Source organism: Oncorhynchus gorbuscha, linkage group LG18, assembly GCF_021184085.1.
Source record: "Oncorhynchus gorbuscha isolate QuinsamMale2020 ecotype Even-year linkage group LG18, OgorEven_v1.0, whole genome shotgun sequence".
Lineage (NCBI taxonomy): Eukaryota > Metazoa > Chordata > Actinopteri > Salmoniformes > Salmonidae > Oncorhynchus > Oncorhynchus gorbuscha.
This window is the reverse complement of record NC_060190.1, coordinates 67,391,631-67,410,364: the sequence shown is the minus strand read 5'-3', so window position 1 is coordinate 67,410,364 and position 18,734 is coordinate 67,391,631. Positions and strand designations below refer to the sequence as shown.

Below are 18,734 nucleotides of genomic sequence, written 5' to 3'. Positions count from 1 at the left end.
TGATTTCCTGAAAACTAGTTTGTCATCGAGCTGTCCAAAGACTATTTTTGGTTAAAGACTCCCCAAAGACCAAACTCTTTCTTTATAATCTCATTTATTAGTGCCCCAAGTTTTTCCTGAGCACGTGACCTGACCAGGAAAAAACAGTAAAATCACAAAGACCTATAGGTCAGATTCCATCCAATCTGGAGCGGCATATAGCCTAGTGGTTAAGAGCAGTCAACAAAAGGTTGCTGGTTCAAATCCCCGGGACGACTAGGTGAACAATCTGTCAACATGCCCTTGAGCAAGGCTCTATTCACTCTGGATAAGAGCATCTGCTAAAATGTCAATCTTGTCAGATCATATGGGAAAAACTCATGGCCCAAGTTTTAAAGTGTAATTACTCAAGCTGATCATTTCAGGAATAGCCCACTGTTTGGGCTATTACACACGCTGATCATTTTCAGATTCCTTCCTACCCCACTCCCCATCAGACCAGCGTTCATGGGGAGAGCCAGACAGACCGCTGGCCCACTTCCCATTAATAGGAACGAGAAAGGAATGAATCACAGTGCAACTCCTCTTTGAGAAATGACCAAATATAGGCATTTCATGGATGCAGAGGTTTAGGCCAGGCAGTCGAGATGTAAACTGACCTGTTGCTATCCCTCTCAACCCCAAGTGCACTGGCCGGGAGAGAGCAATGCTTTTCCACTGCCTTGAACATGATGTCCTTAAAGGAGCCATCTCACAACTTCTCATATATTGTCAGAACTAGTAGCAGTGCTCTACTTGGACTGAAATAGGTGCCGGTACTCCTTTGGGATGCCGCTACTATTAATATTTAGGCACTTTTGAGCTAATATTCTATAAGAGGTGCAGGAGCTCTAGCAGTAGAAACATTGAGGTGTCGGTACTCCTCCCACCCAAGTCAAGCACTGGTAGTAGACAGTCCCCTCTCTTTTGTTGGTTGTGTGAAGGACATGATCTTGTGGGTGAGAACTTGTAGAGTGTACTGTACTCTCCAACTAAAGTTCACATTCCATTTAGTCTTGTCCGCCAGCCATGTGTACAGAAATGGAAATCAGATTGACATTACAGTATACACACAACAGTGCATTAGATCATTAGCTTTCTGTTCCCAAGGAACACTTCAGTGCTCTCTGCGTGTGTACGCAAACATTTTATTAGGATCCATTTGACATTGTATACTCAGGCATGACACACCGAATGGTCCATTCGGTCACAAAGCTTCAAAATCATTGCAGGTTACAGGGCTCTACCAAGACAACATATCTTATATAGATGCTGGAAATGATTCCTGATTCTGTCAACCAAGCAATAGACAGACATAGCCTACTGAATACTTCTCAAGCAGAAGAAATTGTATAAAGATCTTTTTTTAATGGGAATGTCCCCCTGAAAGGAAAATATTTTTAATAGAAGTTTAACATTTAAACAAAATACAGTAAAAGTATCCCTCACATTTTCTTTATCAGTACTGTACTATCAAATAATGGATAGATATTACCTCATTAGGTATCTTGTTGTTAGACAAAGTATTTTTACCTCTATTCTTGTTGTACTTCATTGCAAAGTTGTTAAAATAAAGTTGATTATATTACACTTTCAATTGCAAACATATAAGTACATTTTATTAAAGGTACACAAGCTCTGTAAGTTAGTGAAGTCCAATATGACAGAGAAACCACATTATGCATACAAATAATCAATAGTCACTTTTAGAGCAGCGAGACACTCTGTACAACATCACATCCAACTTTAAAGTTATGTTATTTATTATTATTTTGTATTTTATTTAATTTTTTATTTAACTAGGCAAGTCGGTTAAGAACACATTCTGATTTACAATGACGGCCTACCCCGGCCAAATCCTCCCCTAACCAGGACGACGCTGGGCCAATTGTGCGCCGCCCTATGGGACTCCCGATCACGGCCGGTTGTGATACAGCCCGGGATCGAACCAGGGTCTGTAGTGACACCTCTAGCACTGAGATGCAGTGCCTTAGACCGCTGCACCACTCGGGAGCTAGTATTGCATAGCTCAACAAGGCTGCTCTGACAACAAGGCTGCTCTGACAACAAGGCTGCTCTGACAAGGCTGCTCTGACAACAAGGCTGCTCTGACAACAAGGCTGCTCTGACAACAAGGCTGCTCTGACAACAAGGCTGCTCTGACAACAAGGCTGCTCTGACAAGGCTGCTCTGACAACAAGGCTGCTCTGACAAGGCTGCTCTGACAACAAGGCTGCTCTGACAACAAGGCTGCTCTGACAAGGCTGCTCTGACAACAAGGCTGCTCTGACAACAAGGCTGCTCTGACAAGGCTGCTCTGACATGTTAGTGTCATTTTTTTTTCTTCTGTTAGAATTATCATTTTTTGCACTTTAAGCAAAATGTATGAAAATAGCTTTATACATAACGTTGTTATTACTAAAAGGGCGACCATTGTTACATCCAAAGAAGACTGAACTTCCTTACTGAATCGTTCAAAGACTGAACTTCATACTGAATCGTTCAAAGAAGACTGGGATTATAGGTTGCTTTTTATGTGAAAACTTTGCCTGAGATGTCAGTCTTGAGATTTGGCAACGACACACATTACAAACCACCTCTCTCCTCCCCCTGTGAATTGTTGAAGTCTAACCCCATTTTAATTCCCTGATAATATACCATGGAGAATCACGACACACATTACAAACCACCTCTCTCCTCCCCCTGTGAATTGTTGAAGTCTAACCCCATTTTAATTCCCTGATAATATACCATGGAGAATCAGCAGTTTTGGCAAAATTATATGTCACAAGCCATGAGGTGATTCCCTCCACAAATAAATAAACTGTCAAATTACAGTCCAATTTTTCAATGAATGTTAAAGTAGATTTGTATAGAATTTACAGAAAACTGTTTGACCTGCTTTTCAGTTACCACTCCCCCACATTATCCTGTACACGTCATGCCACATATGCTTGTCCACATACCATATGAACTTCTTCATAATCTAGTGCAAATAACAGGCAAAGTATCAACACAGACAAAGGCAGACAAATAGGACCTCAGGGCACGTCCTGCTGAAAAACTCCCTCCACAGGGTCCCTGCGGTCCAGTGTATAGCTTAGAGAGAACTCACGGCACAGTGGAAGCCGTGCATCCAATAGAAATCATCTGTTCATTCTCTGCTTGCCTGCCTTATCAACCTCACAGCACAGTGGTCAGACTGTGTGTCTATCTATGCATGGGATGTGTAGGAGTTTTGATCCACGCTCAAGACCACCTGTGAGATCTATATCCTTCCTATTTCTTGGGTTATGGTCTCGATTCCAGAGGACTACTGCAACAGCTTTGGTACCGCAACCTGTAGGAAGAGAGGGGATGGTATATGGATATAAATGTGTTAAAACTCTTTCTATGTCTATCAGCTATTTATCCTTGCCCCACCTTACCTTCTTCAGTTTCTTCATATTGGCATTCCTAATGGAGTCCAGCAGTTGGTCCCTGGAGTTAACACCGGCTTTATTGGCCTTATCATCCATCTTCCTCTGTGATGCAGGCGTCAGGGAGTTGCGCAGGGAGTCTATGTCCAGCATGGGCGGTGGAGGTGGGGGTGGTCCTCCAGGAGGAGGGGGTGGAGGAGGTCCCCCTCCTCGTCCTCTTTTAGGAGTCAACTTCGGCGATGGCATTGGTGAGGGATGTGGGGAGGGTGTAGGGGAAGCCTTGGGGGAACCCCGGAGGAATCCTCCAGCAGTTTTGGGGACCTCCAGCGCCCCTTTCTTCTCACCATTGGCCTGGGCCAGCTTCTGCTCCTGTAGGCGCCGCTGTCTCTGCTTGTCCATGTTACGGCTCAGGATGTTGGTCATGGTCATGCGTGGGCCGGCAAGCTCAAAGCCATAGCCCAGCTTCAGGAGGGTGGTGTTGTCTTTCAATATCTTGGTCATTTCCATTTCTGTCTTGCCCCCACAGATGTGCCTCTGGTTGTGGAAGCGCAGCTCAGTGAGTGTAGTGTTTTTCTGCAAGGCCTGGATCAAGGACATTATACCCTTGGGGGTGAGAAGGTTTGAGTCCAGGTTGATGCTTGTGATGGACGTGTTGCTGCGCAAGGTGCCAGCGATGGCGTAGGCCACATGGTCATCAGCACGGCAGTTGGCCAAGGCGAATGTCTTAATGTGGGTGTTTTTATTCAAGGCCTCTGCAAACTGGATGAGTGTTTTAGCCTTGATGACCTCAGAGTTGTTGACGTTGAGCTCGGCCATGGTGGGGTCGTTGCTGCGAACCTGCTCTATGAGGTCATCGAACATGCTGGAGTCCTCGTCTTCTTCCTCCTCTACTTTGGGCTTGATAGGTGTGCTCTTGTTCGCCACACAGTTCCCACGTTGTTCGTCACCCTTGATGGATTTTAGTCCTTCATTCAAATATTTTCCCTTTTTCTCTTCTGTTTCCTTATCTGTGATACTCCTATCTTTCGCTTTCATACTGTCCTTACGTTTTAACACCATGTCTTTCTCATTATCCTTACCATCTTCTTTCACTTTCTCCTTAGAATCTTCCTTCTCACTTCCGCTCTCCTCTTCTTTTGGTGACTTTTGACGCTCAAGTTTCAAGTCAAACTTGTCTTTATTGGGCTTGTCTTTCTCTTCCACTCTGGATTTCTTATCTTCTGGTTTACTCTCTTCAATGTGACTTTGCTTTTCCACCAACTTTGACACAAGTCCCCTTGTCTTGTTTTCACCTCTTTTCCTACTCTCCTCCTTTCTTTCTTTCTCCTTGATCTCCTCTTTTTCCTTTTTCTCCTGTAACTTGGAGATCATTTCTTTTGTCTTATTACTGGTGCTCAATCTATTGTCTCTTTTCTCCTTAAGCTTGCTATCCTCATTTTTATCTCTTTCTTTGGCATCCTCTTTCTCTACAATGTCCCTACTCTCCCCTCTCCCGAATCTGTCTCTAGTTGTATCTTTCACGTCAGTGTCGCTACTCTCAACTCTTTTGAAGCTTTCTCTAGGGGTCTCTTTCACATCTTTTTCTTTGCTCTCCTCTCTCCTGTATCTACTGGACAGGCTGGCTCTGTCCTCTTTAGTACAGTCCGGGCCTTTGTTATTTCTCTCCACCATCTTGTTATCTCGTTCAGTGGAGATACTTGATTGCCTCCTGATCCCTCCTCCTTCCTTCCCCTCCTGACTCAGGCCCATCTTCCTCAGGTACTCTTGTTTCCGGCTCTCCTTCTTGGGTTCTCCCTGCAGGAGAAGAAACATTACATAGGAATGTTTCCACAGTGAAGTGAATCTGAATAGTATACTGTACACATTGACGAGACTTTCAAGAATCCACACAACAATTCAAACAGTAATATACTGAACAAAAATATAAACACAACATTAAAGTGTTGGTCCCATGTTTCATGAGCAGAAATCAAATATCCCAGAAATGTTCCATATGCACAAAAAGGGTATTTCTCTAACACTTGGAGAACAAATGTGTTTACATCCCTGTTAGTGAGCATTTCCTCTTTGCCAAGATAATCCATCCACTGGACAGGTGTGGCATATCAAGAAGCTGATTAAATAGCATGATCATTACACAGGTGCACCTTTTGCTGGGGCCAATAAAAAGCCACAAAAAATGTGCAGTTTTGTCACACAACACAATGCCACAGATGTCTCAAGTTGAGGGAGAGTGCATTTGGCATGTTGACTACAGGAATGTCCACCAGAGCTGTTGCCAAATAATTTTATGTTAATTTCTCTACCATAAGCCGCCTCAAACATCATTTTAGTGGAATTGGCAGTAAGTCCAACCGACCTCATAACCGCAGACCACGTGTATGGCGTCGTGTGGACGAGTGGTTTGCTGATGTCAACATTGTGAACAGAGTGCCCCATGGTGGCGGTGGGTTATGCTATGGGCAGGCATAAGCTATGGATAATGAATACAATTGCATTTTATCAATGGTCTTGAGGCACTGCCCCATGTCGCAAGGATCTGTACACAATTCCTGGAAGCTGTCACAGTTCTTCCATGGCCTGCATACTCACCAGACATCACCCATTGGGCATGTTTGGGATGCTCTGGATTGACATGTACGACAGCGTGTTCCTGTTCCTGGCAATATCCAACAACTTTGCACAGCCATTGAAGAGGAATGTGACAACATTCTACAGGCCACAATCAACAGCCTGATCAACTCTATGCGAAGGAGATGTCGCATTGCATGAGGCAAATGGTGGTCACTGGTGGACACTGACTGGTTTTCTGATCTACGCCCCTACCTTCTTTTTAAAAGATTATGTGACCAACATATGCATATCTGTATACCCAGTCATGTGAAATCCATAGATTAGGGCCTAATGATTTTATTTCAATTGACCGATTTCCTGCTATGAACTACTACTCAGTAAATTTCTTAATTGTTGCATGTTGCATTTATATTTTTGTTCAGTAGTTTTCTACGGTATCATCCAATTTGAATCCAGATATTGTGTTTAATGTGTATTTAATTTGTCAATGTGCCTTGCCTGTTATGGTCATCTCTGCATGGCCACCATTCTATGATGTCAACTAGCAACAGCCCTATTAAGATGATTAATCACAGGCCTGTCCTCCAGCTCCAAATGCAAATCAGTCTGTATCCTTGATCATGTAACCCTGTAACCCTTTGTTTACCAATGATTACACAAAAACATGCATTTGCTCATTCATATTCTCTAAAAATATGAAATATTAAAATGAGTCTTGGTAATACCAATCTAGTTTTATTTCAAAGCTATTTATGAAGAATAACATATTGGCTCCCTGAGAGCACAGTATGACAAACTATGATATAATCCCACAACATGTAATGTAAACTTGACATTTTATACCATGTGTTTATAGTGTGCCTTTTTATAGTGCAGAAATACATTTGCAGAGCAGCTAAGTGTTTGATTTGTGAGCCTTGCTCCGTCTGTTTTGCTGTACTAGGCTGTGGCCCTGGCAGATGTGTCCTTAAAAGGCGGTAAGGAACAATCAACCAAGGAATTCCATCAGGCCGGGATTAAGAAGCTCCACAGGGCCCAGGCTCCATTGTCTAAAGTGCCTTTTTTTATACACTTCCAACGGCTACCTCATGGCTCGGTTTGCCCCTACCTGGTGGGCCCTATGTCAAAAAGCTGTCACTTACAAAAACAACAAATATTTGACCTATAAACTACAAAGCTACTACAATCTGACATCTCTGTATCTTTAAGCATTTCCTCTGTTTACCAAAGGAGACTTGAGCGAAGAATGTGAAAGCCTCTTAGGGGTATACAATAATGTTTTTTCTGGCATTAGAACTAGCAGCGGTGGAGCATGATTTATGTGGAGCATGAGCTGTTGGAATCTTTTCCAAGGTCCCGTTGGCAGGGGAATAAATGTCAGAAGTATCATCAAAATACCTGTTCAAGAAACACTAACCTAAATTAACTATTAGACATTTATGAATTGTAATTTATTTCTCTGGCTTCCAAAAGCCAGTCCTATTAACCAGAATGTGTTTTATTATAGTATAACAGTTATGTGAAACGGGTGGAGCTGATGTGAGGGGGTTGAAAGTAGTCCCGATCTGAAAGGATGTGATCAACTTCCACCACTATCGGTTTTGTCAACATCGCTGAGATTAAACAGATTTATCAGTTAAGGGATAAACCAGGTAAATTAACATAGGATAAACACCTAAAGTGACAGATGGTGTAGTAAAGCATCTCAGAAGGCAGACTTTAGACCATCTCAGTCTCACACATAATACACATTAACTGTGGAGGTTCCACTGACTTGATGTTCAGTTATCATACCTCAATAGACTGTTCCCTTTGGCTGAGCTTCCCTGGATGCTCTCTGCTGTCCAGCTTAGCATCCCGGTCCCGGACAGCGTTAGTGGCAGGCTGTTCTATTCCCTCGTTGGGATCCAGGTCCGGTATCACCAACACCTCCTTCTCCAGCTCCTCCATCTCCTCAGGGGACAGGTTGGACAGCAGGTTGTCCAGATCAGGGTCCTCGCTCACCTGCCGCCCCGTTCGTGTCAGTCCCCTAACCTTCCTCCTGGACATGGTTACCTCTGGCTGGAGAACACTCAAAGAAAAGACCCTCGGAGCAGAACAGATGTAAAGGGTTTGTAGCTTACGAGTTGTATGGTATCTCCTTTAGAATATTGTTCTTTCCTAGTGTAGGAGCCTGCAGAATATCGGCCATGGGCCGAAGGTGGTGTCTCTCTCACTGAGACGCCACCAGAGGCATCAATTTTGGTGCTAAGAGGGAGGACTAGAGACACGGCTTGCAGTCAGGTACCAGTATGGAGTGTTAGCCTATCATGAAAGTTGGTGTGTGAGGCTGGGACATTCTTTGAAATCCTGTGAAACTGCATGTCCATATTTAGTATAGGGTACATAGTCCTTTAAAGGCAAAGGGAAGGGCGGCGGTTTACAGAAATGCCAAAGCATAGTATAACACAGAGCTACTTCCTCTTTCATGATGACAGCATTACTTCAATAGGGTTCGGTGTTCAATCAACACAGACTTCATAAAAACAAACTTGTAAAGTTGAATTTGTATTATAAGATGTGTCTATGCTATTGAGGTGTTTTATTACATAGTTTCACGAGATAACTAATAACGAGCTAATGACTACAAAAACACATGAAACATTGTTCCAACATGAAGTCTAACACTGTGCTGAAATACTGTACATTCAAAAATCGCACTATGAACTAAAAGAAGAGGGATATTTCACTTGGTGGAAAAGTAACAAATTGAGGACATCTACTGGTCAAAATAGTAGACATCCATCAGGGTAGCCTAGTGGTTAGAGTGTTGGACTAGTAACCAGAAGGTTGCAAGTTCAAATCCCTGAGCTGACAAGGTACAAATCTGTCATTCTGCCCCTGAACAAGCAGTTAACCCACTGTTCCTAGGCCGTCATTGAAGATAAGAATTTGTTCTTAACTGACTTGCCTCATAAAATATCATGACCCCTTTCATACGTTCAGTGATAGATTGACTTAACATCAGTGGCAACCTGTAATTCAGGGCAGGGGCTGCCCCACCTTTTTATCTTAAAAGAAAAACAAATAAAATGTGTTGCATGTTATTTTGGCATTAATACATGTCACACATCAGTATGCAAACAGTGTAAAAAGATCATAAATAATAATTGACTTAATAAAGCTGCATACAAACATGGTCTCTTTTTTGCTTTCTTGAGTAAGGCAGCTCAAAATGTAGGTGTTTCAGTCTAGCTGTGCTTTCTATGGTTCTGGAGCAACCAGCGGAAAATATGGAGCGTAAGGGTTGGTAATGTTCTCTGTCACTCATGAGGATACTACGTCACCACCAAATCTAAGGATAGAGCTCGAAAATTCAAGACCCTTGGATGATGCCATAGAGTTAAATTAGAAAGTGCCCATCCAAGAAGGCTGAAGGTCATTGGCCACAGATACAATGACGTAAAATCACGTTATATCTACAGTAGCTTTGGTTGGACTGATTGGACTGATCATGTCAACATCATACTCAGCTAGCAGTCATCATGAATCAAGTCGACAATCTACTGGCAAATCATTTTTAATCGTTGTCATATGAAGATAAATAACTAACAGAAAATATACTGGTGCTCATCGGCCATTAACATTACACAACAAGTTGGAAATCACAAATTCAACAATGAGTTTGGAAGGAATCAGTGGCTAACTGCAAGCATTGCAAAGCAATCACTAGCCTGCGATTCAGTGGAGTGAGTATGTGGTCTAAGGGTCTCTTTTACAAGCTTAAAAGGATAAACATTCAACATTGGCCATGCTGTCAATCCAACATGGCTTCTGCCATGTTCTTAACAACTGGAAACTTGGAATTCTGACTTCCAGACAACTGGGAACTCTGGGGAAAAAACGAGATCCAACTGGAAAATATGTTTTGAGCAGTCATCCAACTAGGAATTGTAAGTCGGGAACTGAGATCTCTTTCTAGAGCTCCGACCTGAAGATCACTGAATTCATCATGATTTGACCTCAATTTTTTCCCAAGTTACCAGTTGTCTTGAAAGCACCATAAATCCAGAGAATGCCAGACTTTGATGACAAAATTAGCCCACGAAGGACCGCCGCGCTACTTTCCTGTTCAAGTGAGCACAGCACAAGGTGAGTCCAAAAATGTATTTTATGCTGCCGATTATGTAATATGCCAAATGATGTAATATGCCAAGGAAATAGTATTACTTTCTTAGCTACAGTATACTTAAGTTTATGTTGTGTAGTAAGATGTTAGTAGCCCGTGTGCCTCACCCTAATAATTTGGTCCCTTTTCCCCCCTCTTAATTTCACCTATTGATCTGACTTGGTAGTGCACATGTCACCTATAGTCTGTTTTATAGAAATGTACTCATATTTTAAGAGCTTTCATTGCCTGCTTATATGCCCCCTTTATTTACCCTGCGGTTCTGACTTGGTGTACAGGGAGAACACTGTAAGAACGGCCCATGTTCTGAATTCTGTCGCTGTACATTTCAAAAGTGCTGAACAAATAGTTATATTGAATACGTTCGTCCTCGCTCATTAATGTCTCATTAATGTCAAAATGACGCATTGCCTCTTATCCATCGTCATCTCCTTATGTCATAGTTTGTACATCTCAATTGTCAGGCCACATTTGTTTAAGCAAGTCAGCCATGATTTTTTTAAACGCAGTAAATGAGGCTGAATGAAGCGTTTCACTGCCAGCGTTTCACTGCCGTCATTGTAAATAAGAATTTGTTCGTAACTGACTTGCTTAGTTAAATAAAAAGGATATATATATATATATGTATATATTTTTTTTTTATGTAGGCCCTAACAGTTTGTGGTCACCGTTATAGTGCAATTAATGTATTGTTGAGCGTTGTGGCTTTGCTGGCATGATAATTTGTTTAAAAAATATATTTTTAAAAGTATTTGCCCTACCAAGATTTATATTCTAAAAACGCCCCTGCTTAACATACTTACTTTTCTGCCTTCCAATCAGATTCAGAAACCACCTTGAGGGCATCATCAACAAAACCTAATAAACTCAAGTTTCATAAAATCAAGGTAATGATATCATTGATTCCAAGGCAAAATCAAAAAAGTTATTTTTTAACTATGGGTATTTGAAATGCAATTAAAGACAGCTATTACAGCATTTTACATTCTAAAGTTAGAATTTATGTTATTAGAAAAAAACAGCAACATCCATTAAACCACCAACAAGTAATATCTGGTAACTGTTCTACTAGTAACAGATTTGATTTACACGCTGGTAAAAATGTTAAATGTACACAATAAAATAAGTGCATCCATTAAGCAAATCATCAGCAAACCCAGTAGAAAGTCAAGTATGTACTGTGCTGTGCATATTACTTTACATGTTGACAATAAATAACAAAGTAATCAAGTAATTCAAATTGTGACATAGTTACAATAGTGTTGATAAATAATAGTATGTCATTATTATACATTGACACATAAACAGTAGTTGAATAGGGAGAATCACTAGATATTTTGCATAATTGTTCCACCTTTTTCATGCCAAGATTCTCAGTGTGCTTTCAAACAACTCGTGTTTTCAATGGAAAAATGTATCAAGAATCTCAGTGATGGTAAAATAGAATGTCACCTTATCCAACACATTTGACCTGGATGAGTCATTCACTGGCTGGTAATAGTAAACTGTACAACAATATTCCCTACACGTCATGTGTGATGTTAGAGCTGCACAGTAGGACAAGGGGCACAACGATGGCTCAGAGGGAAATGTAATAACTAGAAATATAACCTGTAAAACAAATGCTCAAACCATTTAATGGTACAAGGTTTTTAAAAGTTGCGATAGTATGTTAAAACGATAATTATTTGTTAATATGTAAACCTTCGAACATAAAATATATTTGACAAAAATACGTATTCAAATTGCTTATCTTCACGATGACATAAGGCTCAGATTTGTTATTTAAGTTATTAAATATACATCGACCTGATATATTACAGGAAAAACATTTACACAGATGCCACTAATATATAAACTTTCTGACAACTGATTACGATGACACATTGGGACGTGGCAGAACCTGTATAACTGACTCTCTAATATGAATAGAGTTAATGATATTCTATTTGGAAAGACAAGCTAAGCGTGAGAGGGCAAAGAAATCCCCACAGAATATGAACCTGCAGTAAGAGCTGGCTAAAGGGATCCGATATAGCGAAGAAGCAATCAACTCTGATCATTCGGACTTTTATACAACATATGGATCTACCATCAGCTCCCACACACAGTGTTATCTGCAGGCAGGTATGACCTCTGTCTGTCCACTACCAGATTAAAGCCAAGCCAACATGTGAAAATAGATGTTGACCATTGCTCAAGTCAAACGTCTTAAAACAGAGAATTAATGTCAAACAAATGGTAGTGTGTGACTTTATAGAATGGGTTACCCTAATTGTGATGGATGGATGTGAGAGTGAGTGCATGGATGCAGGATGGTTACCTCACTTGGTGTGACATTTTCCAGACTGTCAGTAGGAATCAAGTTCAGTGTCAGGACTGACAGGAAAACCCAACTCAACACATGCTCTGTTCCATTGAAGGATGTAGTAAATAAAGGAAAGTGCCTCTGGTTATCTTTCACTGGACAACCACTAGGAGAGCTGAGTTGTCTCGTGGTCGCCTTCTCTTTCTGACGCAGTCCTTTCTTTGTCTTTCTCATCTCCCACCATGGACATGTTATCATCCCATCAGTGACTGGGGTGGGGGGTGTACTGGGGTGGGGAGTAAGGAGGGGGTGCTGTAACACACAACAGTAAAAAAGTCTATTATTATTTATAAACTGGGTGGTTTGAGCCCTGAATGCTGATTGGCTGATAGCCGTGGTATATCAGACCATATACTACAAGTATGACAAAACATGTATTTTTACTGCTCTGACTACATTGGTAAACAGTTTATAATAGTAATAAGGCACCTCTGGGGTTTGTGATATATGGCCAATAAACCACAGCTACGGGCTGTGTCCTAAGAAGAGCCCTTAGCCGTGGTATATTGGCCGTATACCACACTCAGGCCTTATTGGTTAAATAAAATATCTGGCTCTAGATCTTTATGAATTACAACCCATATTAATATTAGCCTCATGATTTTGCTTAAACTTCAGACATTGATATTGCATTAGTCTAAAAATCAATCAACCAATCAAAAATCATGTCAGTCAGTATTAATACCAAAGTGTGGTTGTCCTCTTACCTCCCTGAGGGTAGCCAGAGTCTACCATGGGGTACGGGGGATACGGGTCGGGGTGCATCATGGGGTACGGCTGTGGCATGCCAGGATACTGAGGTGCCATTGGGTAACCAGAGTGTGGATAATCAGGATGTCTCATCACCAGCAGCTTGCCGTAAGCGTCATACATGGGCTCCACGGGGTAGGTGGCCATAGGGATGTGCTGGGCTGAAGCATAACGGTTGTAGTGAGCTTCCTTATCAATATGGAAATACAGTACACTGGGATCTCACTAATTCAATGAATCCCCACCCCCATTTTCACTTTTTCTCAAATCCTTTTCACATAACTACGCCTGACATTAGAACTACACACACAACCAACTGCAACTCCACACACCCAACTGCAATTTTAAAATAGACATTTGCCAAAAACAATATACAGTACTTCATCACATCAACACATTGTGCTAATATCAACCCAACATGTTACCATCATAGTGCGTCCTGCCACGCTGCTGTCGCTGCTGGTAGAGGTAACAGCAGGAGCACATGAAGCAGCTCACCATGGTAGCAATGATAGCCACGAAGAGCAGGATGGACGAAGCCATGCTGGCGATGGTGGTAGGGCTAGGAGAGGGAGGGATGGGAAGACGTTTGATTCTTTCTAAAAACACTCAGAGTTTTAGCAAAAAATGATTTACCTCATTCTAACATTATGTAGAGAAGTATCAGTGTTCCAACTACAAACTGTCTTCTTCCAGAGTAACTCTGTGAGCCCAAAGTTTCAAGGTTTATGAACAGCTTTCAAGTCCCATCTCTGGCTCAGCTCAGCTATTCACAAATCTTCTCAGAGTATTGCATTTGCCTTTTAGATCATAATAAATTAAGGTATATGGACAGTGGGGACCTAATCCTAGTTTCTATGCATTTTCGATGGGTTGCTGTGAGTTTATATATTTTTTAAAATATTTATTTATTTATTTCACCTTTATTTAACCAGGTAGGCAAGTTGAGAACACGTTCTCATTTACAATTGCGACCTGGCCAAGATAAAGCAAAGCAGTTCGAAACATACAACAACACAGAGTTACACATGGAGTAAAACAAACATACAGTCAATAATACAGTAGAAACAAGTCTATATACAATGTGAGCAAATGAGGTGAGAAGGGAGGTAAAGGCAAAAAAGGCCATGGTGGCACAGTAAATACAATATAGCAAGTAAAACACTGGAATGGTAGTTTTGCAGTGGAAGAATGTGCAAAGTAGAAATAAAAATAATAGGGTGCAAAGGAGCTAAATAAATAAATACAGTAGGGAAAGAGATAGTTGTTTGGGCTAAATTATAGGTGGGCTATGTACAGGTGCAGTAATCTGTGAGCTGCTCTGACAGCTGGTGCTTAAAGCTAGTGAGGGAGATAAGTGTTTCCAGTTTCAGAGATTTTTGTAGTTCGTTCCAGTCATTGGCAGCAGAGAACTGGAAGGAGAGGCGGCCAAAGAAAGAATTGGTTTTGGGGGTGACCAGAGAGTTATACCTGCTGGAGCGCGTGCTACAGGTGGGTGATGCTATGGTGACCAGCGAGCTGAGATAAGGGGGGACTATACCTAGCAGGGACTTGTAGATGACCTGGAGCCAGTGGGTATGGTGACGAGCATGAAGCGAGGGCCAGCCAACGAGAGCGTACAGGTCGCAATGGTGGGTAGTATATGGGGCTTTGGTGACAAAACGGATGGCACTGTGATAGAGTGCATCCAATTTGTTGAGTAGGGTATTGGAGGCTATTTTGTAAATGACATCGCCGATGTCGAGGATTGGTAGGATGGTCAGTTTTACAAGGGTATGTTTGGCAGCATGACTGAAGGATGTTTTGTTGCGAAATAGGAAGCCAATTCTCGATTTAACTTTGGATTGGAGATGATTGATGTGGATCTGGAAGGAGAGTTTACAGTCTAACCAGACACATAGGTATTTGTAGTTGTCCACGTATTCTAAGTCAGAGCCGTCCAGAGTAGTGATGCTGGTCAGGCAGGCAGGTGCAGGCAGTGATCGGTTGAAGAGCATGCATTTAGTTTAACTTGTATTTAATTAAGAGCAATTGGAGGCCACGGAAGGAGAGTTGTATGGCATTGAAGCTTGCCTGGAGGGTTGTTAACACAGTGTCCAAAGAAGGGCCAGAAGTATACAGAATTGTGTTGTCTGCGTAGAGGTGGATCAGAGACTCACCAGCAGCAAGAGCGACATCATTGATGTATACAGAGAAGAGAGTCGGTTAAAGATCTGAACCCTGTGGCACCCCCATAGAGACTGCCTGAGGTCCGGACAACAGACCCTCCGATTTGACACCCTGAACTCTATCAGAGAAGTAGTTGGTGAACCAGGCGAGGCAATCATTTGAGAAACCAAGGCTGTCGAGTCTGCCGATGAGGATGTGGTGAGTGAACGAGTCGAAAGCCTTGGCCACATCAATGACTATGAGTTGCTATGAGTTGAGGGGAGTAATGTAGAGTTATATTAGCACATAACTATATAACTAACACGCAACAGCTAAAACAAAATAACATCTGAACGGAGTCAGTCAACACTAACATAGATGAGATGCTGCATTGTGTTGCGGTTACACACACACACACACACACACACACACACACACACACACACACACACACACACACACACACACACACACACCTGAACTGGAAGAGCATGCAGCGCTTCTGCTCCCTCTCAGTGATCCTCTTGAGGCCGTCCAAGCAACAGTAGCGCTTGTGGCAGTTCCCACAACAGAAGGTCATGAGGGGACAGGGGACCCCGTTGTGCCAAGTGCCATTCTTATCCACGTACCACAAGCAGTCATCAATGGCACCCACTGCAGAGACAGACAGACAGACAGACTTAGAAGGGTGGGCTTACAGAGGCAATAGAAAGCTGATTACACTCATCCTGAGACCACTCAGGGGTCTTAATATATTTAGTTAGACACCAAACAGCCCATCTGCTACATCTCACCGAATAACTACTGTGTAATTAGACTTGAAAGAAGAGGTTGGAGAATGACACAGTAAAAATGTTCAGAGGTTACAGGCAGCAGGCTGTCCTTTTGGGCCACCTGCATAGAGGCCCTGCATATAGGTCCCTCCAAACCCATATTAATAAGTCCCTCCTTCATTAATATGATTTCCTTCTGGCCCAAGGGACTACAGATTCATCTCTTTGAGCCCATGTCATATGAAACCATGTGAATTGAATTAAGTCAATCCACATTTAGTGCAATATATATATATGTATGTATGTATGTATGTATGTATGTATGTATGTATGTATGTATGTATGTATGTATGTATGTATGTATGTATGTATGTATGTATGTATGTATGTATGTATGTATGTATGTATGTATGTATGTATATATATACATACACACACACACACATATATATACACACACACATATATATACACATATATATACACATATACATATATATATACACATATACATATATATAATGTAATCATGTAATTATATAATGTAATGTAATTTATTAAACAGTCAATTGATTGATCAGTTGATTTCATCCAATCAAATTAGATGCAGCAGGATCATTTCTGCCAATTATGTATTGTTGACACCAATGGGTTCTAATACTGTTTGATTTACAGCTTCTTTTGTGATGAATAAAATTCACATAATTCATTTTCAATAAACAGGTAAGATTATTAGAGATACAATTACGAAATTAAATAACACATAGCGGTAGACCTTTAACAGAATAACAATTGTCTACGTAGGCTAGGGAATATTTGGCTATCGCGCGTTTCATATTTGAGACCACCATATCTTGATAGCAATTCTTAAATACAAAAATCCATAATAAAGTCGATAATAAATATTAGTAAAATAGACGGAAAACAAAAAATGCATTAATACTGTCTGGACCATAGAAATATAATGAATGTATATTATTTCTATGGTTGGACACCATTTTAGCCCTAGGTATCGAGTGGATTCGACCACTACAATGTATGGATGGATGGATACATTCTTGCAACATGTGTAAAATGTATCAAGAAATATAGCCTAGTGCCGCCTGTTAGAAAAAACCAAGCAGCATTGTCAATTACTTACCCTGCCAGGCAGAGAGAAGGACGGTGATCACCGGAAGAGCCATTGCGATAAGGGACATCTTGCCCACTGTAAACATACTATGCAAAATGGATAAACTGCTGATTTTTCCGGAAACCAATGGCAGATTTAACAGCTATTTCGCCCCATACGCCGCTGTAAATAATAATCTCTATAATAATGCTCTAGTTACGAAATTATATGACAGTCAGGAATGAGGTTAATGATCAACAAAATCTGGGTAGAATAACATCGCATGTGACGCTGTTCACTCAGTGAGACCCAATGGGATTCCGTAGCGCCACTCTGGCCTCCGGTGGAAGGAATACATTGCACATTATTCCATTTGACATTTTTTAACGATAACAGACAGAATAACAACCTACAGTACACAGGATGAGAAGCCTCCTGTTGAGTTAAGTGACGACTGAGCTGTTATTTTCAGTCTGTACCCTGTATAAATATACGTAAATGACCCCAAGCCAGTAGTTTACAAAACAACATGTGTATTACAAATACAATGGTTATTCTACATTTCCTATTAATTTATATAATTACTCGTTTATTTTAACTGATTCAGTTTTTACATTTTTCTACTTTTCAAAATATGAATAGAAGTAGCCGTCATAAAAAAATATGGCAATAAGTCCTGCATTTGCCATTCTCTTGCACAAAAACCCAATTTACAAGCAGGGTAATCTAAGAACCACTAAACATTTGACTTGTGTAATGCATGGCAGCTTTATGTACTTCTAATTTACATTTGAAAAGAGACACTGTGTGACTGCCAACACTTACAAAAGCACATCAATTTGTAAAAGAAACACTCACCAAATTCTTCCTGAAAGAGATTGCAATTGTCAAATGAGTCAAGGCCCTAAAGGAAATGTCAACCAAACCAACAGAAATCCAGTGGTGTAAAGTACTTAAGCAGTACTTTAAAGTAGTTTTACTTAAGTATCTGTACTTTACTATTTATATTTTTTACAATTTTTATTCCACTACATTCCTAAAGAAAATAACGGAATTTTTACTCCATACATTTTACCTGACACCCAAAAGTACTTAGCAGGACAGGAAAATTGTCCAATTCACACACTTATCAAGACAACACATCATCATCCCTTTTGCCTCTGATCTGGCAGACTCACTAAACACAAGTGCATCTTTTGTAAATGATGTCTGAGTGTTGGGGTGTGCCCCTGGCTATCCAGAAATGAAAAAAATGAATGAACCATAAACAATTAAATGAACATGCACCTGTGGAATGGTTGTTAAGACACGAATAGCTTACAGACGGTAGGCAATTAAGGTCGCAGTCATTAAAACTTAAGACACTAAAGAGGCCTTGCTAGGGCAATAAATTGCAATGTCCGTA

General features: G+C 41.0%; 2 protein-coding genes across 2 annotated transcripts; both read right to left on the bottom strand.

Moving 5' to 3' along the window:
* Positions 1-1,152: 1,152 nt before the first annotated feature.
* Positions 1,153-8,347, bottom strand: lmod1b (leiomodin 1b (smooth muscle)). Its single transcript, XM_046312029.1, has 3 exons — positions 7,806-8,347; positions 3,447-5,231; positions 1,153-3,358 (listed from the first exon to the last, which is right to left on the bottom strand). Exons 1-3 carry the CDS (start codon positions 8,058-8,060, stop codon positions 3,332-3,334), a joined length of 2,067 nt encoding a protein of 688 aa, XP_046167985.1. The 5' UTR covers positions 8,061-8,347; the 3' UTR covers positions 1,153-3,331.
* Positions 8,348-11,520: 3,173 nt separating this feature from the next.
* Positions 11,521-18,388, bottom strand: LOC124004278 (protein shisa-4-like). The gene is made up of 5 exons (XM_046313062.1): positions 17,360-18,388; positions 15,922-16,099; positions 13,723-13,859; positions 13,255-13,458; positions 11,521-12,799 (listed from the first exon to the last, which is right to left on the bottom strand). The coding sequence occupies exons 1-5, from the start codon at positions 17,433-17,435 to the stop codon at positions 12,750-12,752; spliced, it is 645 nt and encodes a 214-aa protein (XP_046169018.1). The 5' UTR covers positions 17,436-18,388; the 3' UTR covers positions 11,521-12,749.
* Positions 18,389-18,734: the final 346 nt, after the last annotated feature.